The sequence below is a fragment of the Lissotriton vulgaris genome, chromosome 6 (genome assembly GCF_964263255.1).
Source record: "Lissotriton vulgaris chromosome 6, aLisVul1.2, whole genome shotgun sequence".
Taxonomy (NCBI): Eukaryota; Metazoa; Chordata; class Amphibia; order Caudata; family Salamandridae; genus Lissotriton; species Lissotriton vulgaris.
Genome location: NC_141694.1, coordinates 73,166,774 through 73,193,166, shown reverse-complemented (window position 1 = coordinate 73,193,166; position 26,393 = coordinate 73,166,774). Strand labels below are relative to the sequence as shown.

The following is a 26,393-nucleotide window of genomic DNA, read 5'->3' as shown; positions in this document are numbered from 1 at the left end:
CAACCATAGAATATTTTGTAAGATTCTAAAAACCGGGCTGTTCTGAACTCTCTTCCCTCAGCCATTTCTCTTTATTGCTTCTCCTCTATTGTTTTTCGGGATAGACGCAGTGAGACCCTCGGGTGAAATGTGCGCTTAATAAAATCTTATAACATAAGCAAATCAGCCCTGACCCTTCTCTCCGTGGGAATGGTCCAGCCCGAACTGTCAGGCCAGGTCCTCCCTGGACTGGAAACAAGCATCCTAGGACCGGTTTCGGGGTATCACCGTCAGACAGTGGGAAGGGTATGCCCAGATGTGGGTCCCTTGCTCGCTGTGCCACTGGATCAAGCTAGCCTGACGTTTGATGGGTGATATACCATGAAACTGGTCCCAGGATGCTTGTTCCCGGGCCAGGGAGGACCCAGCTTGGCAGTTCGGACTGCACTGTTCCCATGAGGAGCAGGGTTAAGGCTGATTGTCATATGGCTGGGTCCAGACTGAGGTGGCGAAGTGAGTAAAAGAACAATGGATTTAATCCAGTTCACTTGACTAGGGTGTTTTGTTTGATTTATTCAGCATTCCCTCCATCATTTGTTGCTGCAGCACATTTACAGTTTTAGGCAGCGCTTTCGTTGACAACTGAGAGACATGCATATCTGTGACAATGCTTTTCAGTGCGGTAATGCAGAGTACCACACTAAAATGCGTTAGTCTAATGCCTGATGCATGGTACTTGGCAGAACTGGGTACTCCCAATTCGGCCATGGTGGACTTTTATCGTCTGAATTGCCTAAAAACACTATCCGACCCTCCTTTCCCCACCAACAAAAATCATGCAAATAGTGTGTGACGTGTCACACCCCACTCTTGAACTGGAAGATCCACTATAAAAATGAACTAAACATCTCAATTAATGAACAAGAGACTGAACAGCCAATAGTTAACATCCTGACAATGTAAATCTTACCATCAAACTGTAGCCCCAATAAGGAGCAATCATGTGGGTAAACTGGAAGAAGGCAAAACCCTGACTTAATATACGATTTTGCCATCAACAGACCTATAACCACATCTACTGATAAATAGCGCACACACGAATCCTCACTCCCTCTGAAGTCATTCACTGACTTGCCTTGGGGCCATGACAGATGATAAATCAATCTGAATTCCCCTTGTTCCTTCTTAGGCTCTACACCTAATGGAGAAATGGTCGGATCCTCTAAGGGCCAATAAACAAATGGACCAACAATCCTGCCTTCCTTCACTTCCTCATCTGTTTTGCTTCTTACCGCATCTGGATTTTACAAGGCGGAGCACACATTTTTTACCCATCGCCAAGTCTGAGGTCCCTGATAATATAATAAAAAAATATATATATCTTTTGCTTCCACCTTGTGGGGATAACATTGCAACCAGTAACCCATAAGCTGAACATCAATTGGTATAGTACCCTTTTCCTACCACTTTTTGCTGTTGTTCTGTGCCCCTGTAGCCACCTAAAATGCATGCCTCCGAGACATTGTACCGCCGAGTGAGTGCCTTCCTCCACAACTGGTGTAGTCATGCCTGAACCTCCATTGAGGTATCTTACGGATACCCCTATTGAAGGACTAGTAGCATTCTGTGGCATTTGCCCTCGATCTGCAATGGCCACTCCAAATTGGGTGGGACAGCATTGAAAGAGCTTATACTGCGAAGGTAAACCAGTGGCTGTGTGAACCACCGGTATCAGCCAAGCCGATCTCATCCACTGTATCCATAGCTCCTTACCAATGTCGTCCCCTCTTTTTCTGTGTTCACCGCCAAATGGGCCCTGAACTCCTCATTTTATCGGAACCATCCAAAACCCCCGTAGTCAATTTGCGATCTTCTTAACCCCTCCATTTACTTAAACATTGTGACACATTGCTCCGGATTGCATTCACAAAAAACCCTAGCATAAATCAAAAATCCAGAGGTCCAATTATCAATCATGGTAGGCACGCTTGGGTGACAAGCCAATTCCCATTTCTCATCCTTATAGCCTTCATAGGCCTGTACTTCTCTATGCAGCAGTTTGAATACATCCACACATTCCATTTTCCAAATGTTCTCCATCATATTCTGAGTGAGATAAGCCCCCAAAGGCATCAATATAAGGTGGGTTTTTGCTTTTAACTCTGTCCCGATTGCTAGCATCTGTACTAGGTATACTTATGGACTCCTCAGCAGCAGCAAGCGGACTATTCACTGGAGTCGGTTTGTCTGCCTATGCACCTGTTTTTAGGTCTCGACCTAGCGTACACTGCGCAGCAGTGTTGGCGTAGGCCGAGATATTATGTTAGCACAGTATTGGGGACTTGAACCCGCCCCTTCTTCCATTGGCTAGCTCCATAAATGGAGGCTAGCCATTGGAAGAGATGGTTGTCAATCACTCTTTCCCCTGTCACGACGCGATTCGTGGGCGTTTCTGGGTCTTTTTTTAAGTCCCGCCCTTTTTCTCTCCGTCATTCGGAGGTAGGCGTTTACTCATTTCCCCCGACCGCCGCCCGCCGGATGAAATCGTCCTCGGTGAGTGCTTGTTGTTGGAACTGTTTCCCATTAGTTTGCCATTATGTCCTACGAGCAATGTCTTCTGTTTAAGAGCCCGATGTGATCTAGAGCTGGAAAGTAGGTGACATGGAGTAATCCGTTTACAATGTTGGAAGACTTGACGTCGCTAAAAAAAAAAAAAACGATTTATACTAATTGTTTTGTGGCATTCCAAAAGTATCACTGAAAAACTCATTTCCGCAGAAAATTCTCTCCTAATAATAAGATGTTTCTAAGCGCTTCTCTCAGCACTGCAGGTGGAAAGGCTGTGTCCCCGGCTTGACCCGCCTGGAGGAGCGTGCCTGCTTCCCTCCCCCGCCCGCCTGTGATGAGGCCGCTCCTCCCAGGCTCCCCCTGCCCGTGCCTGCCCTATCCCGGAGGAGGCAGCGAGTTGTGAGCCAGGAGAGTCCCGCCCTCGGTGTCAGCAGCCGGATGGAGGAGCCGGGAGCGACTCGGTCGTGATCCCCCCTCTGCTCGTCATCAAGCGCCTCTGCCCCCCCCACCGGTCGCCCAGTGTGTGCGGGCGGGTGGGCCTGGCCTGGATGACCCGCTGCCAGGCCTCGACACCCCTTTCCCTCAGCCATTGATGCCAGCCCGGGGGCGGGAGCCCCTGAGCCCGCAGCATGTCGGGCAAGCACTACAAGGGGCCCGAGGTTAGATGCTGCATCAAGAATTTCATCTTCGGCTTTAACGTTATTTTCTGGGTAAGTTTGGTTTTCGGTGCGTTCACCCCCCTGTTGTGTTGTAAGCATTCCGTTTGGGTGTTCAGTGCCCCAGGGGTTCCCGACCCTGCCCTTCTCGGAGGCTCAGCAGCTGTCCAGGAATCACAAGCCCTTCCCATCCCTTTCCCTCATCCCCACTTGCCTCCTCCGGCTTTCAGTGGCTCCCTGCAATGCAAATTCATTGTTGTTTGTTGCTGCTGGGCAGCCTTGTTTTCAAAACGGTGACTCCGATTCTAATCTCGGGTGGTGGTGGGGGGGACGCAGGGGGTTTGGGCGCTGAGCGTGTAGACAGCCAGGTGATTCTAGCGTTAAACTAAAACTCCAGAAAAACACACAATTGCATTATTTTTTATGATGCTGTAAGTCTTAGTTTGATATTACCTAAATACTTAACAGACCGTGAAATCCAGAACGGTCCTCTAACACAGAGGTGCTTTGGTGTAGGGATGGTGGACTAGACTGCAGTTGTTATATAATTTCCACAACAACAACGGTTTTAGCGTTGTCTACGCGCCTGTACCTGGTGTTATTGGCCTACTCAGGCCTTGGTGTTGTATTTTGTTAGGTCTGCATCGACATACCAGGTCTCTGGAATCTATTATTACCATGAAAAGACAGAAGGCATGGCTTATTTATTGTGAAAAGCAAATGCTAAAGGCGATGGCCTTAAAGGGTGGAATATTACATTGTGTAAACACTGTATGCATACCATTGATTATATTTATTTATATATTTACCATTACAAAAGAGCTGCCAGTGTGGAAGGGCATCTTTGCAAGAAATGTTGTGTTCTTTAAGAAATACAATCAAAAATGGCTGCCGCAGATGTGCGAGTATCTATGTCAAATGGATTTTCTTAGAGGGTAAGGAAATCCATTTAAAGATGACTGCTGCAGATGTGCGTGCATCTGTGTTGACCATAAAGGGGAAAAACATTAAGCATTGTAAACCCATTAGCTTTCATGAGTGAGACCTGTTGACTATGCAAATGCCTGCTATTACTTAAATACAGATTTAATATTACAAAATAGTTTACGTTAAAAAAATTTTGAGATATAGATGTTACTAATGTATATTTTTAAAAGACAATCAAGCCATTAGTAAGGAATGAATGCATTCACAAATTTCAGTAGTTTTTTGCACAAAAAGCTCGAATAAGAATAAACAGCAAGCTTTTCGGGTGGAGATGGATCCCCTTCTACCCAGGTACCTTTTTTTCCTAACTTAGCATCAAAGTATCCCCTGGCTTTTTGCCTTGTACCAATGCGGGGGAATTCTGTGCACGCATATTGAAATCTTTTCTTCATGACCCTCATATCCGACACTTTAATAAATTAGCTTTTTCTGAGAATGAGCTTTTTAAAATGAGTTATTGTAAGGTTAAGTGATTGCTTTTCTCTAAAATGCTTGCTCTTATGCTCAACACCTGCCCTTTATTCATGCACAGCATCTCATGCTCATTTCCGCTTGTGTCGTAGGTGATTGCTGGTTGCTGGCTGCCATCGGATCCCTCACCCTCAATGAAGACCTTCTGCATCGAGTGGTCCCTCATGGGCAGGGATTCCAGGACGACTATGCTGGGATCTTCCACTTCCAGGTACACTGTTTAAAAGCAGAGCATTGTGGGCCGAGAAAGAAGGCTCTAATGCCCAACTCCCTGTTAATCTTGGCCAAGAGCGACCATGTCTTATGAAACATCATAAGGCATGGTCGCTCCATCAGCGATGGATGTGAGATGGACCATTAAACCCTGCAACCTGTTGCGAGAGAAAGCCATTGATGCATTACATTTAGTGCTGAGGTTCTCAGGGCTTTTAATGAAGCCCTGCAGCAATTAGCTTTCAAACACCTCTTTTGGGGGGTTGTCTTTCTTGTAATTTAACATTATTACCTTTTGCCTTCGTGTTAGGTAAAATTTTTATTTTTGTGGACTCAAAATAGTGAACAAGTCTGATCCTCCTTTGGAGGTTTCAGGAGGAGGGGTGCCGGAACATTTTCCAGCACAGTTTCCCATACATTTCGCCAAAAATGGGCAGGCTTTTGGAGGCATTTATTGAGGGCCATTAAAGATGTAATCCAGAATACCTGCATCTACTTACCAGGGCTGACATTCCCAAGGGCGATTTAGAATTAAATAGCCCATACCTGCTTTCGTATATTACAGGTTTCTTTTCCAGTAAGATAGTTCAATGAGTTAATATAAGTTTGTTGCAGAGATGTTTGTGTAACCCACAGATTTGAAATGGCAATTCGAATGGTGTAAAACTGTCCAAGTACCTTGGGCAGCAAACCTTGAACAAAAGCACCACCAACAGTGTCCTGAACATGTACCCCCAGGCCAGAAAAATACCTGAATAACGTTTAAAAGCACCTGTCACACGGTTAAGATAATCGACAGGAGATTCACCCATATTCTGCTCACAGTTACTAATCTTTGTCCAATAAGTCTTCACTGGATACGCCTACTTAACTGTATGTTCGAGGCATATGGGCTGCAGACCACACACTATTGCATTAGATCACCATCTGGTGGTGTGCCCGGATGATTACTCTTTGTTGTTGTCCTGGAAGAGTCTTTGTGTGCTTGATGACTTTTCCCTTAGATCGTAGTGCGCATGGGCATCGACTCCATCTTCAGATTGTTTTTTTCCGCCATCGAGCTAGGATGTGTTCATCATTCGGTCCCGTTACCGATCTCTTTTCGAATCCATAAATCAATCTACAACGTAGACATCGTCTTCGACACTGATTCCGGTTACCTGCGTCAAATAAAGGCTTCACTTTCTCCATTCCAGCATCTGTCAGGGCCGTCGGGCCCAACTGCACCATTGGGCCTTTGGCTCATGGAAAGAACACCCTTCAAGAAGTGCCCTCAGTGTGGGCACAAGTTTCCCCACACTGACCTTCATGAGGTTTGCAACCTGTGCTTGTCTCCAGAGCACGAGAGGTGCGACTGTGAGGCCTGCGCTTCGTTCCGGTTCAAGAAAACAATCGGGGACCGTGTAGCTCGAAGAGCAATGGAGCAGTCATCGTCGTCGACACCAGACCTCATGATCGACGAGGCGCTGATCGAGGTAGACGCAGAGGAACAGCAAAAAGACGTTGGTTCAGAAGCAGAGGATTCAGCTTCCGGAGCCGAGGATCAATCTGAAGATGACGATCTTCTTCCAGCTGGTCAACAGGTCGTGAGTAAGAGCGTCGACCCTGTTCACCCCACCATACCGGGACAGGCTTTGGTTCCACCTCCACCTTCGGGTCCAGGTGCACACCGATCAAAACCTTCCGACGCCCCGCCTTCAGACTCGGCAGCGAAGAGTACTAAAAAGCCTCCAGTCGACTCTAGCTCGAGTCAGTCTGTCCCGAAAAGCAAAAGGTGCTTAAGCCAAAGTCAACACCAGCACTAAAACATCCATCGGTACCGAAAACAGGCGAGCCAAAACTAAGTTCGGCGCCCAAAGAGGTTTCCAAAGCTACCAAACCGAAAACTACCCCGGTTCTGAAAAAAGCGGACCTGAAAACAGTTCCGATACCGAAACATATTTCGGCTCCAAGGGCAGATGTATCGAAACACCCGGGAACAAAAGCTTCGAATCCAAAAAGCACAGATCCAAAGAAAAGACAAGAAAAGTCTTTGGAACCGAAACCAAGAACCGTTCCAAAGACAATAGACACTGCAAAGTCTAAAACTTTCAGCCCCAAACAAGATAAATCGGCGCCGAAAAAGCATTTGCCAATAGAAGAGCTTTTCAAACCTGATGCAAGGCAAAATACTCTTAAAATTCACCCAAAGACTGGACATGTATACAAAGTACCTGAAAAGAGGAAAATGGACTATCCTAAACCACCGCCAGTTCCTCTTAAAAAGCATCTTCAAACTTCCCCTATAAGAATTACTTCACCAGAAGTAGAAATACCAGTAGATCTCTCTCCTGTACATTCTCCAGCCAGTACAGATAGCCTTATACCACAAGATGAGAATTATGGGGATACCTACTCACAAGAGGTAGAGTGTGAACATCAAATGGATGATATTAATGACCCAGATGATATGGCTGGGCCATCAGGCGACCCATGGGAAGACTATAATGCACCAGATGCACCAGATCTGCCACAAGACGAGGCATACCTGTCTAGGCCATCTCCCCCTGATGACACCATTGGGTTCACGCAGCTCATTCATAGAGCAGCCACTTTCCATGGAGTAGACTTGCACACAGATCCAGTAGAAGAAGACTTTCTAATGGACACACTGTTATCGTCACATAAAACCACAACCAAACTGCCTATACTTAACGGAGTGGTAAGACATGCACCCGAAATGTTTAAAGACCCAGTCAGAGCCAGGATAATTAACCCTAGGCTGGAAGGCTGGAAAAAAAGTACAAAGCGGCTCCAACTGACCCAGCATATATTAAAGGACAGTTGCCACTAGACTCATTGGTAGTGTCAAATGCGAGAAAGAGAGCTAACTCGCAGACAACAGGAGATGCTCCACCCCGATAAAGAGTATAAGCTTTTAGATGCTTCAGGAAAATGCACCATCTCACAAGCAGCCAATATATGGAGGATTGCTAACACTCAAGCCCTGTTAGCGAGATATGACCGAGCTCATTATAATGAGTTAGAGTCGCTCATTATGATGAGTTAGTGTCACTCATGCAATACTTGCCAGAACAATATAAGACTAGGGCTTCTGACCTAATACAGGAAGGCAAGGTTATAACAAATACCTCCATAAGATGCGCACTAGCCACTGCAGACCCAGCATCTAGAGCAATAAATACAGGGGTACTGTTGCGTAGACATGCATGGTTATGCATCTCTGGGTCAAACCAGAAGTACAAGCCAGTATCTTAAACCAACCATTCCACCAAAGCATCTTTTCGGCCCAGCAGTGGACAGTGCACTAGAAAAGATGAAAAAAGATACTGATACGGCAAAATCAATGGGAGCTTTACAGACGCAAGCCCATAGACCTTCCTTTCGTTGCTCCTCATAAAGGGGCGCCTCTAAAGGTTTCCAAACTGATAACACCTCCTCTTCTTACAAAGCGCTCAACCAGTAAGTGATATTATAGAGGAGGGTATAGAGGAAACAACAATAAGGGCAGAGGTAGAGGCAACAACAATCGTAACGCCTCTACCCCCAATAAGTGACTTCCCTTCCATCCCCCCAGACCATTCCACTCCTGTCGGAGGAGATTACAAGAGTTCCTACCTGTCTGGAACTCCATCACCACAGATAGGTGGGTGAGACAAATAATTCAGTAAGGTTATTGCCTGGAGCTCACTTCCACTCCTCCAACAATACCACCCAGACAGCGTCCCATGTCACAGGAACACCTCATACTATTAAGACAAGAGGTGGAATCTCTACTGCAAAAGAATGCAATAGAACCAGTCCCAAAACAGCATCAAAACACGGGGTTTACTCTTTATTTTCTCACACCCAAAAAGGACGGGTCCCTCAGACCTATTCTAGATCTAAGACCCCTAAACCTGTACATACAATCAGACCACTTTCATATGGTCACACTACAACAGGTTCTACCGTTGCTAAATAAAGGCGACTTCCTTGCCACATTAGACCTCAAGGACGCCTACTTCCACATTCCCATTCATAAATCTCACAGAAAATACTTACGGTTCGTACTAGAAAGTCAACACTACCAATTCAAGGTACTCCCTTTTCGGAGTAACTATAGCCCCTCGAGTGTTCACAAAGTGTCTAGCAGTAGTAGCAGCACACTTAAGAAGGGACAACATTCATGTCTTTCCATATCTGGACGACTGGTTAGTAAGATTCAAATCATACAACCAATGTGTACAACACACGCATCAGACAATATGCCTGCTGCACAAATTATGATTTACAGTAAATCAAAAGAAGTCACATCTCCAACCGTCCCTCTCTCAGCAGTACCTAGGTGCCACAATAGATAACTCCAAAGGAATAGCATACCCCAACCCAACAAGAATACAAAATATGCAAACTCTCATCTAAAAAACTCCAGCCACAACACTCACTACAAGCTCGAGTGTTCATGCACTAATCGGAATGATGGCATCTTGCATTTTCATAGTACCATACGCAAGACTACAAATGCGCCCCATACAAGAATGCTTGACAAGTCAATGGAATCAGGCTCGGCAACAAATAACAGATCTGGTGGTGGTAGATGACCAGACATATCGCTCTCTGCATTGGTGGAACACCAAAAACCTTTCCAAGGGCCGGCCCTTTATAGAGCCTGTTCCACAAATGATACTAACCACGGACGCATCTCTCACAGGATGGGGAGCACATTTACAAAGACAAACAGTACAAGGTACATGGACACTGCACCAAAAACTACTCCACATAAATCATCTGGAGTTACTAGCGATTGTTTTTGCTCTAAAATCGTTTCAACATTACCTGTCAAACAAAGCTGTACTAGTCCGAACGGACAATATGACAGCAATGGTGAAGTAGTGTGGCTCACTGGTTAGAGGCGGCAGACCCGAGAGCAGAGGACGGCCCGGGACCAGGGTTCGATTCCCGGCGCGGCAGGTTTCTGGACCAGGGTCAGCGGACTCGATAATTCTCTCGCCTCGGTGCCCACTCTGATCAGCGATCACACTCGGCAACTCTGGGCATTAGCTTGCCTCATCTTCACTAACGGCCCCACCAGACCGCCGGGGATGCCTGGTCTCACCCTGGAGATACCCATTAAGGGACCATCTCTCAGGGAAGCCAGGAAGGGTTTCGCAGCGGTCGAAGCGCCTTGGGACCCTACGGGTAAGTAGTGCGCTATATAAATGCCAATACATTTACAATGTACTACATTCAAAAGCAAGGAGGGACACACTGCCTACAGCTCTCCCGGCTGGCACAGAGCATATGGAGGTGGGCCATTCCTCAAAATATGTTTCTGCTAGCAGAACATCTACCAGGAGTACACAATCAAGTGGGTGCTGTCAGGCTTCCCTGGTTTTCCCATATTAAACATCTACTAGTTAGCATGGGTTTGGGGGAATGTTGGTCTGACCCGGAGGTAGCTTGTCCCCAATTTTCAAAAAAACAACTAAAAATTACTTTAAGAATCATAGAATGGCCCTGCTACACTCTAATTTCAACATATGCAAATCAACCCTAACCTTCCTGGAAATTAAGGACAGCCCCGTCTTTGAAAGAGTTTTCGACCTAATCAAGCCCCCGGCAGCCAGAAAATTCTATCTGCAATTTAGATTTGGAGTTTTGCCTTTGCGTTGTATGACCTCCAAATGGAAACCGCAAAATGAGGACAGATGCCCCGCTTGCGACCATTCTGGGGAATCTGAGCTCCATGTCTTTATTGGATGTCCGGGGTATAGCAAAACGAGAAGGAGATGGTTAGCTCAGATCTGCAGAAACGTAGGCAGGGGGTCTTGTGTTGAAACATTCAGGATACTGAAATGTGATCTTAGTACCCCAGTTGTTTACTCTGTGGCGGGGTTTCTGTTCTCAATGTGGTGCACAAGAAGGGTATTTCTTAAAACTCTAAATGTCCTAGCAGATAAGAATTAGCTATTGAATTCCTCCATTTTACTGGGATGCAGCATACAACCTAATTGAATGAAGCATCCTCGTCTCCTATTTTCAGACTATGTTATGGCCTGATCTATTTTGGTTCTGGGTGGAAAGGAAAAGACCAATAAGGGGGGAAAAAAGCAAATAAATTCTGAATAATGCACCATGCACTTTGAAATCAAATCTCTTGCTGCGATGGAAAAATTAGGGGAGAAAGACAAAACTCTGATTTTATCTATTTAATTAACATGGTTTTATCCATTTTTAATCTATATATGCTACAGGTTTTTTAAATATAGTTCTTCTTTTAAATGTTTTTTTAAAAAATGATTTGCTGTGAAATTTTGCACTTTCTAGGCCATGTTGGCCGTAATAAAGGTACATTTGACTTGACTTGACAATCAAGTGGCAGATCTGTTAAGTCGTCAGAGACAACACATACACGAATGGGAACTCCATCGTCAATTTTTTCAGCCATTTTTTCAAATGTGGGATCAACCAGAGATGGATCTGTTTGCTACGCATCACAACTCCAAATGCCCAAGCTTCGCCGCCAGATACCCACACCCATTATCCAAAGGCAATGCGGTATGGATGAACTGGTCAAACAAATTTGCATACGCTTTTCCACCTCTCCCACTAATTCCATTAGTGGTACGCAAGCTACAGCAACATTCTCTCACATTGATTCTCATAGCACCAACGTGGGCAACACAACTGTGGTATACCACACTGCTAGACCTCTCAATAGTACCACATCACAAATTAAAACTCTCTCCACATCTACTGACCCGGAACCATGGAGATATTATGCATCCTGAGCGAATGCAGCTCAATCTAGCGATCTGGCTTCTGAGGTCTTAGATTTCAGATATCTACATTTACCCCCTGATTTTATGAATGTCATTAAAGAAGCAAGACGTCCTACCACTAGAGCATGCTATGCAGCAAAGTGGAAAAGGTTTGTTGTGTATTGCACAAATAACAACGTCAACCCATTAGATGTTTCTATACAAAACATCATACGCTACCTGTTACATCTGCAAAGATCTACCTTAGCGTACTCCTCAATCAGGTTACATCTTGCTGCTATAGCCGCATATCCCCAAAACAGACAACATTTTTCGTTGTTTATAGTACTTGCAATCAAAGCGGTTATGGAAGGACTCAAAAGAATAATTCCTCCCAGAATACCACCCTCACCAGTATGGAATTTAAATATTGTTCTCTCCAGACTTATGGTTCTACCTTTTGAACCATTACATAAGTGTGAATTACAGTTTCTTACATGGAAAGTTGCTTTTCTAGTAGCAATTACCTCACTAAGGAGAGTAAGTGAGATTCAGGCATTAACAATTCAAGAACCATTTATACAGCTTCATCACAATAAACTGGTTCTTAAAACAAATCCAAAGTTTCCGCCAAAGGTCATTTCACCGTTCCTCCTCAACCAATCTATTGAGTTGCCAGTATTTTTTCCCCAAACGCAAACAGTTGCGGAAAGAGCTCTACATACATTAGATGTAAAAAGAGCACTTCTTTACTACATTGATAGGACAAAACCATTTCGTAAAAGTAAACAACTGTTTGTGTCCTTTTCACCTCCACATAAGGGCAATCCGATTTCTAAATCAGGCCTTGCAAGATGGATTGGTAAGTGCATTCAAATTTGTTACCAAAAAGCAAAACGCACTCTATCCATTCCCCCTAGGGCTCATTCTACCCGCAAGTTAGGAGCATCTATGGTATTCCTAGAAAATATACCATTAGATGACATCTGTAAAGCAGCTACATGGTCTACTCCGCACACATTTACAAAACACTACTGTGTAGATGTGCAGGCAAAACAACATGCAAGTGTGGGCCAGGCTGTACTAAAAACATTATTTCAAACTACTGCAACAGATGCGGGTGGTCGCCGCTAAGGGAGAAACTGCTGTGCAATCTATGCAATAATGTGTGGTCTTCAGCCCATATGCCTCGAACGGAAAATGCTACTTACCAGTATGCATCTGTTCTTGGCATGTAGGGCTGCAGAACCACACCCGCCTCCCCAGCTACCTGTATCTGTTCCAGTATTATCTTATTTAGATACACAACACATGGTCATCTTTAAATGTACTGATACAACTCAATCATTTGCCCAATGGCGAAAACAATCTGAACATGGAGTCGATGCCCATGCGCACTACGATCTAAGGGAGGAGTCATCCAGCACACAAAGACTCTTCCAAGACAACAACAAAGTGTAATCATCCGGGCCCACCACCAGATGCTGATCTAATGCAATAGTGTGTGGTTCTGCAGCGCTACATGCCAAGAACAGATGCATACTGGTAAGTAGCATTTTCCTTCCCAATGTTTACTTCACAGCAGTGAGAGCAGTTGTATCACCGGAAGCCTGTTATGCCCAATTTTTTCTAACCAGCGATCCTTGACCTCATTTAGTATAAAACATCGCAACACTCCAACGCTCCACAGCAACGAGTTTAGCGGGCTAAAAGAGCACCCCCCCCTCCCACCACACGGAAGAGACGCGGGCTGGTGCACCCGTGAACCGGGCCAAGCCCTCGGCAACATACGTGACCCAGAGGCATCGGGGGGGGGGGCAGAGAGAACACACGGCACTACAGGAGCATAGGAGGGCACCCCAGGCAGAGGCAGCTGAAGCTCCGGGAGCCTGCCAAGACGACACCGCCCGCTCCACAGCAGCAACAAGTCTAGTGCCACTACTCAGGATCACACAGGAGTGGAGCCCCGAACCAGGCATGTGTGTTCACGTACATACATTCAACTTGTCTCTGCAGAGCAAAAGGGACTGAGACACTCTTGGTTCAAAAAACTGCAAATCAGATGGGACGGAGACACTCTTTGAACAAAAACTCTGCAAAAATCTGCTGACAGACTCAACAGGAACACAGAGACTTAAGGTATTTACTTCTTCATCCCTCCGGCTCACTTTTAAACTTTTTAAACTTTTTAAACTACCCCTTTGTTCAAAATGGCTGGAGCCATTGAACTGTAGCCATAAATCTCCTCCGGTACCTCTGCCCACGAGGCTCCTCGGCTTACTCCCCCACACAGAGATAAGCACTCCTCCCAGCTAGCCTTGAGCATTGCTGGCTCTAACAGAAAGTGCAATTCCTCCCCCTAATAGCAACTGACAGAGGACTAATAATTCTATCCCCCCTGCTTGTATGAATGGGAAGGGAAGCAGCTCTTCCCTGCTATCTAAGCAACAGCAATAAACAGAGGACTACTATCTCTATCTCACCTATTTGGCGGCCATCTCTGACTAGTCTCTCTCCTGGGTGGGCTTCATTGTTTGAACTTATTACCGAATACTTTGCTCAATTAGGTATCTACACCTTCTCGGGTAAGAATGGCTGCCGGTTATTGCAGTACTATACTTCTACTTGTATTTTGAACTTTTTGTATCGCACAGATTGCTACGTCATATATGAAAGAATGTCTGCCTTTTATTGCAGTATTATACTTATACCTGTACTTTGATCATTTGTAATGCACAGACTGCTACCTCATATACGTTGGTTGATAACTAATGCCTAATTTTGCAGTATTATACTTATACCTGTATTTTGAACATTTGTAATGCACAGACTGCTACCTCATATACGTTGGTTGATAACTAGTGTCACTTTTGATTTGAATGTGGGATTTACGTACGTTATTACTTCTCTATCCTGATAGGCACCTACTGTTACCTCATATATCATATACTTCTTCTTTAATCGGCATTATTCTGCACAGTTCTGCAAACTGCATCCATTCTCACTCTTCTCTCCTGTAATGCTACCTCATATATCTCTTGCTGCTCACTAGTGTCACCTCTACATGTTATTTTTAAACATTTGTAATGCACAGATTGCTACCTCATATAACTTGGTTATTAACTAAGGTCAATGTTGATTCTTGATTTTTGATTTATGTAAATTGGTTTCTGCACTTGTATCCTGCTCCTACACTCTATCAGTATTATACTTTCACTGCACTTGCCTGCTCACTTCCTCAACCTACACCCACTCCTACTTTTCTACGTATCACGTATCTACGTAGATTTTTGTTTCCTGCCCTTATATTATATCAGTATTGCACCTACACTTACACCTTGTACTTTGCACCTTGGTAATTTATAACTTATTACTGTGTAACCTACTGTACGCATTTGTTTTATGCACATTTGTACCACTATAGTGCATTAGTGCACTCTCCCATTGTACCCAACCCCTATATACTATCAGTATTATGCCTACTCTTACACCTTGTACCTTACAATTTACCGTATGTATTTGCCCTACTGCTCACTCTTATATCCTGGTTATGCTGGTTGATTACTACTGCCACTTGGGTAATTTATAACTTATCACTGTGTAACCTACTGTATGCACCTGTTTTTCTGCACACTTGTTTTTCTGCACACTGGTAACACTATAGTACACTAGTGCATCCTCTCATACCCACCTAATCCTTCAACGCAACATGGACCCCATCGGCAAACACACATGCAAAATCAACTACCCACCATCACTCACCAAAAAAGCCGCCAAACGCTTTAAACACAACTTCCTTAGGTCACACTCGGAAACGCCCTTTGCTGACACCTACTTCTCACCGGTCAATGGATCCCTGAACACCGATATCATCTTCCACACCACACGCAGAGCTCAATGGAGAAAAGCGTTCTTCACCCTACTCACCGTCTCCTCCACCAGAAAATCCGCTCACAGCCTAACTCTCTCCATCACACCATCCCAAGCTTTTCCAGGCAGTGCCACCATCACTATTTATAATAACGGGATTGTCCTATCACAATCCACAGACAGGAACCTGGAACTGCTAGACAACATGTTCCCCACCTTCAAAGAACACCTCTCCAATTCACGGACAAACACTCATATCTCCCCCAGTCCCACCAACCTTGACCTCACAGCTACATACTCTTCAATCAGGGACACACCTACCACCCCTGACCTCCCATCCCCTACCCACAACCCCACTATCCCAATTCAGCACTCAATCACAGACACAGATCGCTCCCCCTCATACACCGCTCTTTCCCCCGCCCCTTCTACCAACTTGCGGACCTCCACACATACCTTCAACACTCCTATCACACCTACAGCGGGCAGTAACACCCCGCTCGCCGCTGACAGCACAGCTCCCACCCATAACACACCTAACTTAGCCCAGCACCAGAATAACACGCACTCCGACAATTCCCCCCTCTTTATCCCCCCCCATCCTCAGTCCTCATTACCCTCTAATGGACGTCGCAGAACATACCCCCTCTCTTAATTTAACTCCACCTCCCCTCAACAGGACCATCTCCAATCCCACTTCCCCTCCTACTCTCAGCCCCCATTACACTCCCTACATCCCCACCACGGCTACCAGTCTCCCAGCCTACACATTGACCCCTCCGCCTACCACCAATGCCCTCACCCATAACGCCAACTTCCTCCCTACCTCATCCACACCCCTCCCGCCCAAAACCTCTCGCCTCCCTAACCCCATCCCGCACACCAACACAACGCAGACCTGCTCGAACACCAGCCCTCCCTCCCACCTGCACACGAATTCCCTGGTCAACCATTCACCCCTGACTGCCACTCCCACCCCCACCACCTACCCTACGTTGGAATACATCACGGCCACCCTCACTCAGATCAAAGAAGACATTCACGCCATCAAAGAACTACTCTCCACACACCCCATACACCCCCCACCCACCTCCACCCCCCCTCCCAACTTGTCCCCTACTCCGCCGGCGGACTCCCACCCTCATCACGCCCCACACCTGGCGTCAATCCCTGCTCATAGGCGCAACTGCCCTCGTCCCCCGCATCGCCCCTGCAAACCCTCACACACCTACACCCCCCGCCAAACTTGTCCCCCACCCCTCCGACTAACTCTCGCACTCCGCTATCCCCCAATCTGACTTCAATCCCAGCTCTTAATCGCAACAACCGCCCTCGCCGCACCCACAACTCTTCTTCTGACCTCGACACACTCACCCTTCTCCGCTCCTATGACCCAGCCCCCCAAATTCACACAAGCACCCCACACCGCAACATTCCCACGATACACCCAAATCCCCTTAGACCACCCACACTAAACAGCAGATTCTCCATCCCCAATAACCTTAGAAAAGTCCCTCTCTCGCTAGAACCAGCTAACACCCTCTACACACCCCGTCTCAAATGCATTCTTCTCAACTGCAGATCGGCCACGAAACATTCCGCAGCCATTGCTGACCTCCTCCTATCGCGGGACCTTGACCTAATCATCCTGACTGAAACGTGGCTAACTGAATCTTCGACACCCATAATGGACATTCTGGTTCCTCCCAACTACCACATTATCAGGCTCGACAGAACAGGCCAAATAGGTGGTGGAATCGCATGCATCTACAGGAACAACCTCTCTGTTCAGAAAGTCAATTCCACATCCCTACCATCCCCAACATCCTGGGAATACATCTGCCTCGACATTATTAGTGAGGGCAAACCGATATGCTCTCTTCACAGCATCTACCACCCACCCAGGGACAACCTCACCTTTTCCCAACAAATCATGGATATGATCTCAACCAATTCCGGACGGCAGCTCACCCAAATATACCTTGGTGACTTCAACCTCCACTGGAATGACCGCAACGACGCGGTGGTAAATAGTCTTAAAAATGTCCTCGATGCCCTTAACCTCACCCAAATTTGCAACAGCCCGACACACGAGAAAGGTTCTACCCTCGACCTGATCATCTCCAAAGAGGACTCTATCCAACTCGAATCCATCCAACCCTGTGACTGGTCAGATCATCATATTATCACATTCTTTATCAATGAAAAAGTCAAAGTCAACCCGGCTCAACTCTCCAAGCCCAAAGTCTGGAAAAGAGACTCGAAAAAGCTCAACCCAGGCTCTTTGCCCCCTAACAGTTGCAATCTCCTACTCCCACCTACAGGCGCCACAGACGTCCAAACTCTGACTGACCACTATCTCAACGCTATGACCTCTATAATTAATGAGGCTGCACCTATGCAGCTAAAAAGAGTCTCTACTAAAATCTCCAAACCATGGTACGACGGGAGTCTCAACGAGGATAGAAGAGACATGCGAATGGCAGAACGGACCTGGAGATCAGCTCCCTCCGCAATGCACCTAAAAGATCTGAAGAAAAAGAGAAACGCCTACTTCAGGAAAATAAAACGCTCAAAATCGGACTTCTGCAGCCTCCAACTCGACCAAGCAAAAAACCGCCCGAGAAAACTGTTTGAGCTAATCAAGTCACAATCCAAGGAGCAACCACAACCACTCAACACTGGGCGTGAGGCACCCTCCTGTGAAGACTTTGCTGCTTTCTTTACCCAAAAAACTGACAAAATAAAAAGCGATCTCCTCACTGACGCAAGCCTCTACTCCAAACCCCAATGCCTAGCACCCACTGAACCAAAAAACAATTCTACATGGTCAACCTTTGGCACGTACTCGGAAGAAGAAATTGGCAAATTACTCAGCACCCTGAAACCATCCAATCACCTCACGGACCCCCTCCCTGCCTTCGCAGTAAAAGACTTTACCCCTTTGCTTCTCCCTCTCTGGACTAAAATCATCAACAGCTCTCTCCAACAAGGAAGCATACCTGACTCCCTCAAAGTTGGTCAGGTCACACCTCTACTGAAGAAACCAACAGCCGACCCCTCTGATCTCAACAATTACAGTCCCCCCATCCTAAATAGTAGAGAAGCAGCGGGCCGCGAGGCACAGGACAGGTTGCTGCGAGAACGAACGAGATGGGAGAGGCCGAAACCTCAGCGACGGAGAACGCAAAAGACTCAGCAGAAGACACCGGCGACGCCCTATAGGCCACGAGGCATGCAGGACAGGGGAAGAGGCAGATCGACGTCTCCGGGCAACGACTCGGTGGCAGGCTCGAGGTTCAGAGGCCTGAGAAATGGAATCCGTTCAGAAGAAGAAGATATGGAGGAATCGGAGGGCCGCGCGTCCGGTGGAGAGGAGGAGGACAGTAGGAGTGATTCGTTGCACCCGCTCGCCAAAGAAATACAGCAACTAGAGCAAGACTCTACAGGTCAAGGGATACATATGGACACACAAGACTCACTATCATGAACAATGGTGCACTGTGATTGGGAAGAGATGGCGGCTCGGCGATGCGGAGCAAGCAAGTTGACACACCCCCCCTTCTGTTCTTTGTGTTTTTAGTGCTGGTTATTGTTTAATACGGGTGGGATGTGTGGGAGGGCGACAGGCCTTCTCCCGTGGATAGTTCAATCCCAGGTGGGGATGAGACTGGAAGGGGAGGGAGGTGGGGAGGGGGTTGGGGGGGTGAACGGGATTTCATTTTACCTCATGTTGGGGTTGTTTTTTTTTTTTTTTTTTTTTTTTTTTTTTTTTTTGTCCTCATATATGCCACCAGAATATATATGCTCTAGATGGGTCTCGCTGTTGCCTCTTATACTGTTGTTTTTCTTTCTGGTCCACCATGGAAAACAGTATCATAGCAAACAGGGGTTCCCAGAGGTAGGCTGTTTTCCTTATCCTACTCCTCCAGACCTATTTTAGGCACCCTAGGCCTGGTGGAGGACAGGACCGACACAACCTCTGGCATAATCACAGGACTGCTCACCTATTTATCCAGACCATCAGTTTAGACCAGACATTCTCCAAACTCTCGCTGCGGCCAGCCTGATCCATTTTACACACTTCCATTAGGTACTTCAAACATACTGCAAATCTAGGGGGAGCCGCTGACTTCCACTCCATACAGATTTGTCTCCTTGCAATAATTATTGTGTAAAAAATGAATTGAGTATCCAGATCCTTGATGTTATATTCTTTCAGAAAGCCAAAAAAGACTAATCTGCGAGAACATGCAATAGTTGTTGAAAGTACATCTCCCAAGAAATCCATTATCGCTTTCCAGAAGTTTTGAATGGCTGGACATTCTAGAAAGATGTGGATATCATCAGCGGCGTTCTGGTTACAACGGGGGCAATAATAGTTGTTTCGTGTTATCCTGTGTAGTTTGGCCGGAGTCCAATAGACTCTGTGAGCCGTAAACAGGTGATTACGCCTTAAATTAGCGGGTTTAATTAGCCTCTGTGAAAGGGAAAAAGAGTCTAACCATGCCTTACAGACTTCTTCAGGGGGCTCTGCTATACAGTTTCCCCATAACTTTACTATCTCCGGGTACAGTTCACTCTCCTCTTCTTTGACCATTGAATTGTACCAAAAAGATAACTCTTTTACCCATTTCCCCCTTCTGCCAATTGCCTCAAGAATATCTGTATCTTCCTCCCTTTGCATACTTTGACTGGACCACCAAGCGGACAGCTGGTAATATTTAAACCTAGTCAACTGTCCCTCCGTAAGCTGTGCCAGCGTGTTCCAACTCATTAGGCCCGAGTCTGCCCAGAGGTCTCCCCATTTTTTGAAGCCAGCTGTTTTCAGGGGTTGTGATAGTTGATCCTGGAGGCATTGAGGTGTGCCAGGAGAATCCCAAATCGGGGAGTGTGTGTGATAATAGGAAATATTAAATGTCTTCCTCATGAAACCCCAATTTTTTAATGCAGTCTGTAGGATTTTAAGGCGGATTTTTAAAAAAAATTTCTGGTCTCCAAACTTGAAAGTAAAGTAATCATGGTCATTGGGTAAATCAGTTAACAAAGCTTGAAACAGGCGGCCCTGTGATGATGCGTCCAGCTTGTTTGCAAGAAGCCTAAAATTTTTAAAATGGAATGCATGACAGTATGAGAGAATGTCAGGGAGGGCTAGCCCTCCTATTTTTAAACCCCTCCTCAATTTCTTCCATGCAATTCTTGTTGACTTGCAGGCCCATATAAAGGATCCAATTTTGCCCTGTAAAATGTTGATGTCTTTCAGTGAAAATGATAGGGGGATGCAGTTAAATAAAAAGGTCAATTTAGGAAGAATTGTCATTTTGATAAGGTTGACCCGACCGTAGATGTTTAAAGGCAAGTTCCCCCATCTTGTTAAAGTTTTATTAATATCTTTAACCACCTTTTGCCAACTGAGAGAAGTGGTATCATTTAAAGATTGAGTTAAGTGGATTCCCAGGTACCTCATACTCTGTTTTGCACCAGCTATATGTGTGTTGTTATTCCACCCCATGATCTCTGTTTTATCTTTATTAATCTGGTACCCGGACAGTTTCCCAAATTCCTCAGATAAAAAAAATAACCTTGGGATTGCTTCCGAGTGATCAGAGGTATATAAAAGAAGATCATCAGCGTACAACGCCACCTTCAAAAACAAATTTCCAAGCTGGAATGGTTGAATAATATTGTCCTCTCTAATCCCGCAAACAAAAGGCTCCATATAAACATCGAACAGAAGGGGGGACAGAGGGCAACCCTGCCTAGTGCCTCGTGATATGTCAAACCACTCAGATAAAATTCCGTTAACTAAAACCTTAGCCTTTGGGCAGTGATATAAGGATCTGACCGCCTCTATGAAAATTTTGGGGAGCCCGAAGGCCGCCATTGTGGCCCAAAGATATTTCCAATTGACCTGGTCGAAGGCCTTAGCCGCATCTATGGCCACCAGCGCCAGTGGGAGATTTTTAGCATTAGAATAATCTACAGCCCCTATAGCTTGAAACGTTAATTCATTTAACTGTCTCCCCGGGATAAAGCCTCTCTGGTCAGGGTGGATTATCGATTTTATTACCTTTGATAATCTGGTGGCCAAGATGCCTGAGTAAATCTTCATATCCGAATTCAGTAACGAAATAGGTCTGTAGGACTCTATTTTTTTCGGGTCTTTATTAGGCTTGGGTATAAGCGTAATGATAGCTTCTCCCCACGAAGAAGGTATAGAATGGCCTTGGATCAATAAAAAATTGAAAAGTTCTCTTAATTGAGTTATTAATTGATCTTTATTGTCCGTATAAATCTCCACTGGCAGCCCATCTGAGCCTGCAGCTTTCCCCTTTTTCATTTTCTTCAACTGGTTTAGAATTTCCCCATCTGTTATCTCAGATTCCAAGTATGCTTTTTCTGATTCGGACATTTGTGGCAGATGCTTTATACTCAACCAGGATTCTAAATCCGCCCCCGTGGGATCTTTATCTTCCGTGTAGAGACTCCTCATAAAGGACCTAGCTTCCTCTCTTATTTCTGCGTCTGTTTCTATCAGATTACCTGTCTGTCTAAGTACCAACGCTTTAATGTTATTTCTCGTTCTCTCTTCTCTAGCTTTCCAGGCAAGGAGTGCTCCACACTTCTCTCCGTACTCAAAATGTTTTAATCTGCTGGACTCCCATTTTTCTTTAAGGATTCTTTCATCCGAAATTTTTAACTGGAGCTGCAAGTCAACAAGTTCCTTCTCTAACGCAAGTATCTCTCTGGAGTTTGTTAGTATTGCATTTTGTAGTTCAAGATCCTTTCTAGATATTATTGCTAGGTCTTCCTTTCTTTTTATTTTTATACTTTTTCTCTTGTGATATATTAGAGTACTTAAAACACCCCTCAGATAAGCCTTATATGTTTCCCATACTATCTGGGGAGAGGAGGATCCTGAATTTATTAAAAAGAATTCTGATGTGTTGTCTTTAACAGCTGCTTTTATCTGGTTATCCAATAAAAAGGATCTTTCCAGAGTCCACCTTGGTTTTGATAAAGTTATATTCAGTTTAATTTCCAATTCTAGTACTGCATGGTCCGATAATCCAGAGGGTGTGAAAGAGAGATAACTAATATCTTTAAGAAGGTGTTGGTCAGCCAAGAAATGATCTATTCTAGAATAATTCTTGTATTTTTTACTATAAAAAGTAAAACCTGGTTGGGATTTGTACTTTTTTCTCCAGACATCCACTAGAGTGAAGTCTTTCATTAAAACATCCAAGATGGCAAGTGATTTTAAGGGAGCATGGTATTTGGCCTTAGAAGTTCTGTCTAATTTTTGGTCGAAGACCAGATTAAAATCCCCACCAAGAATTAGAGGACCAGTTGTCGTAAATAAAGCTAGTTCTAGTTTAGAAAGCGGAGCTGGATTGTCCTCGTTAGGACCATAGTACACTGCGAAAGTATGTGGGATAGTTTGAATGTATACTTGTGCAACTAGCCACCTCCCTGATTGATCCGTCTCAAAACTTCTCAGACTTATCCCGCTGTTCGATCGAATTATAATAGAAACCCCCCTGGTGACACCTAACTGCCTGGAACTGATTATATCCTGTACCCACCTACACTTTTTAAAAAGAGAATCACATACTATTGCCTCCAAATGTGTTTCTTGTAACATTATAATTTGGGCGTCCGAATTTCTTAAGAATTCACAAATTCTGTTCTGTTTTATTCTTTCCCCTAAACCATTAATATTCCATGACAGGACCTTAAGCTTATATAAATTGGTCATAGTTCTGATGTACTCACGCACCCATCTATTTTTTTTTTATACATCAAGCAATTATTTATATATGAGGATTTTTTATTTTTTATTTCCCCCCCCCCCCCGACTCCCCCTGCCCCTTGAACACCCCCCCCCTGAGGAACCCCCCCAACATACCTGGCGATGACTTCGCCTTTCGGAGCCCCCATGTGGTGCCCTTGACCGATTTACTGTATTCGAGCGAGACAAGTTAAATTACAAATAAATCTTCATGTCCCCCATTTCTATCATACAGCCTACTTATATAGTCCTTTACTTTTTCCAATTCCCCCCTCACCATTTCCCCATTTACTATATTCAAATGAGACCAATTATATTGCGAATAAATCTTCGTGTCCCCTGTTTATCATTCAGCCAACTCAAATGTGTGGGAGGGCGACAGGCCTTCTCCCGTGGATAGTTCAATCCCAGGTGGGGATGAGACTGGAAGGGGAGGGAGGTGGGGAGGGGAGGGGGTTGGGGGGGTGAACGGGATTTCATTTTACCTCATGTTGGGGTTGTTGAGGGGAACGGGGGGAGGGGGGAGTTCATCAGAAAACAGCAGGGCTATGCCAGCCCATACCTGGGGTCTATCCTACTCGAAGGTCCCGCTCGGGGGGGACGCTGCGTTGCAAGATGGCAAGTACACTAGATACTCCACATAGAACTGACTCAGGGGTCACGGTGCTGACATGGAATGTGAACGGCTTAGGGTCTAAAATCAAGAGAGGTCTGGTTACAGCCTACCTCAAGAGACTGGCACCTGATATTATCCTCCTCCAGGAAACCCACCTAAAGGGGAATCACTGCGCATTCATAGCAAGGGGGCGGTACACGGTCCTGGCGCATGCAGGCTACACAACGGACTCCAGGGGGGTTGCGATTCTCATAAACAAAGCAGTGCCATTTACGATTACACGCACCTGGCTAGACCCGCAGGGCACGTATGTGGGGGTTCAGGGGATGTGGAACAGACGTAGATACACGATATTGTCAGTGTATGCCCCACCCAAGTTACAGCCATGCACACTAAAGGCAGTCTCCGCCATCTTGCTGGACACGGCTGACACCACGCAAGTAGTGGGAGGGGACTTTAATGATGTGATGTGCACCATGCAAGATAGATCGGGGTCACCACACGCAGGGGGACACGCAACAGCCTTAGCACGGCTCATGACCACCATAGGCCTCACTGATGTGTGGAGATGGCTTCATCCTACACAAGAAGCATATTCATTTTACTCCGGGGCACACAAGGTCTTCTCCAGGTTAGACTATGTTTTCGTATCCCGACAGGAGATCGCGGCGGGAGACCTAGCGGACTACAAGGCGAGAGGGATCTCCGATCACTCCCCGCTATATGTCCACTTGGGGCGGGTGAAGGGAGTCAGGAGGGCGCAATGGAGATTGACGGCGTGGGACATCCAAACGCCGGAAATACTCGGGGGCGTACGGGCGGACATTCGGGTCTACATAGCTGAGAATGAAGGTTCAGTGGACTCCGGCGCTACCCTCTGGGAGGCGATGAAACCAGTGCTCCGTGACCGCATCCAGAGTAGGCTGGGAGAGGCCAGGCGAGCACAACAGGGCAAGATAGCGAGTGAGGAGGCGAATATCCTGGCCTTGGAAACGGAGTACCTCCAGCAGAAAGAAGAGGTGCGCCTTAGAAGACTGCTTGACACGCAGAGACACTATAGGGAGTTGGCCACAGACTAGGCACGCACCCAGGCTCTGGCGACACTACACAGGCTGTACGATGTGGGCGATAAGTCGGTAAACTTTTGGCTTGGCTGAGCAGGAAGGAGCGAACGTCGCGCTGGGTGGATCAGGTCCAGTTGGCCGGGGACAGGAGGGTGACCACTGATGAGGGTATAGCGGAAGCCTTTGCATCCTACTATGAGGACTTCTACAGGGCCAGGGACCTGGGTGACAGTGGGGACGCCCAACAATACATGGGCGACATAGAGGTGCCTACCCTGTCCACAGAAGCTAGTGCGGCCTTAGAGGCGGACTTAACCCTGGAGGAGCTATCGGAAGCCATAGCGGCGATGAAGCCAGGGAAGGCTCCGGGGCCGAATGGCTTCCAGGCGGAATTCTTTAAACGAACTGCGGACTTATTGCAGCGGCACATGAAGGCCCTCTTTACCGAATCATACCGGGCGGGGAGCCTCCCTCCGGACCTAGACCTGGCCATCATTGTGCCAATCTACAAAGAGGGGAAACCTAGAGATGACCGCTCATCCTACCGCCCAATCTCATTGCTAAATATAGAGACAAAAATTCTAGCCACAGTCCTGGCTCGTCGCATGCGACAGGTCATCACTGAGTTAGTGCATATGGACCAATCCGGCTTTCTTCCTGATAGGGCGACTAAACTAAACCTCCGTCGCACCCACAATTGGCTGCAGGAGGTCTCTAAGAGAAGTGAACCCCACTGGTTCCTCTCCCTGGATGCGGAGAAGGCATTCGACGCAGTCCACTGGCCTTTCCTGATGGAGACCCTCCGACGGTTTGGGTTTGGGCCCAAGTACTTGAAATGGGTACAACTCCTCTACTCGGACCCGAGAGCGAGGGTGCGGGTTAATGGGAGGCTGTCCCGCGAGTTCCCTATCGGGCGGGGCACGCGACAGGGCTGTCCACTGTCCCCCCTCCTATTCACCCTCACCATCGAGATTCTCGCGATAAGAATCAGACAGAACCGGACGGTCAAAGGGTTTACATGGGGGGACTCAGCTGCCACACAGGAAAAAATATCCCTGTATGCCGACGACGTACTATTGTTCGTGACAGACCCAGACACGACTATCCCAGCACTATTCAGAGAGCTCGACGACTTTGGGGCGCGAGCAGGACACAAAATAAACTGGCACAAATCAATCCTCTACGATCCACAAGGCAAGGAGAGGGGAGCCTGCCTGCCTGAGTCACTTATACACACTAAAGACGGCTTCCAATACCTGGGAATCTTTATAACACTAGACAGGACGCGCTCTTTCACTACCAACTTATCCCGCATTATGCTGGAGGCCACGGCTGAGATGGACAGGTGGAGACCGCTCCCGCTCACCATACTGGGGCGTGCTGCACTATATAAAATGATCATCCTCCCTAAGTTCCTCTACGCACTCCAGAATG

General features: G+C 46.3%; 1 protein-coding gene across 1 annotated transcript in view; it reads left to right on the top strand.

Annotated features, from left to right (window-relative positions):
- The window catches only part of LOC147706810 (calpain-1 catalytic subunit-like), a 581,687-nt gene that overhangs the window by 379,527 nt on the left and 175,767 nt on the right, over positions 1-26,393 (top strand). The window contains exon 4 of the mRNA XM_086925938.1: positions 4,754-4,872. Within this exon, the coding sequence (XP_086782064.1) occupies positions 4,754-4,872 (119 nt within the window). The remainder of the gene's footprint in view (positions 1-4,753; positions 4,873-26,393) is intronic.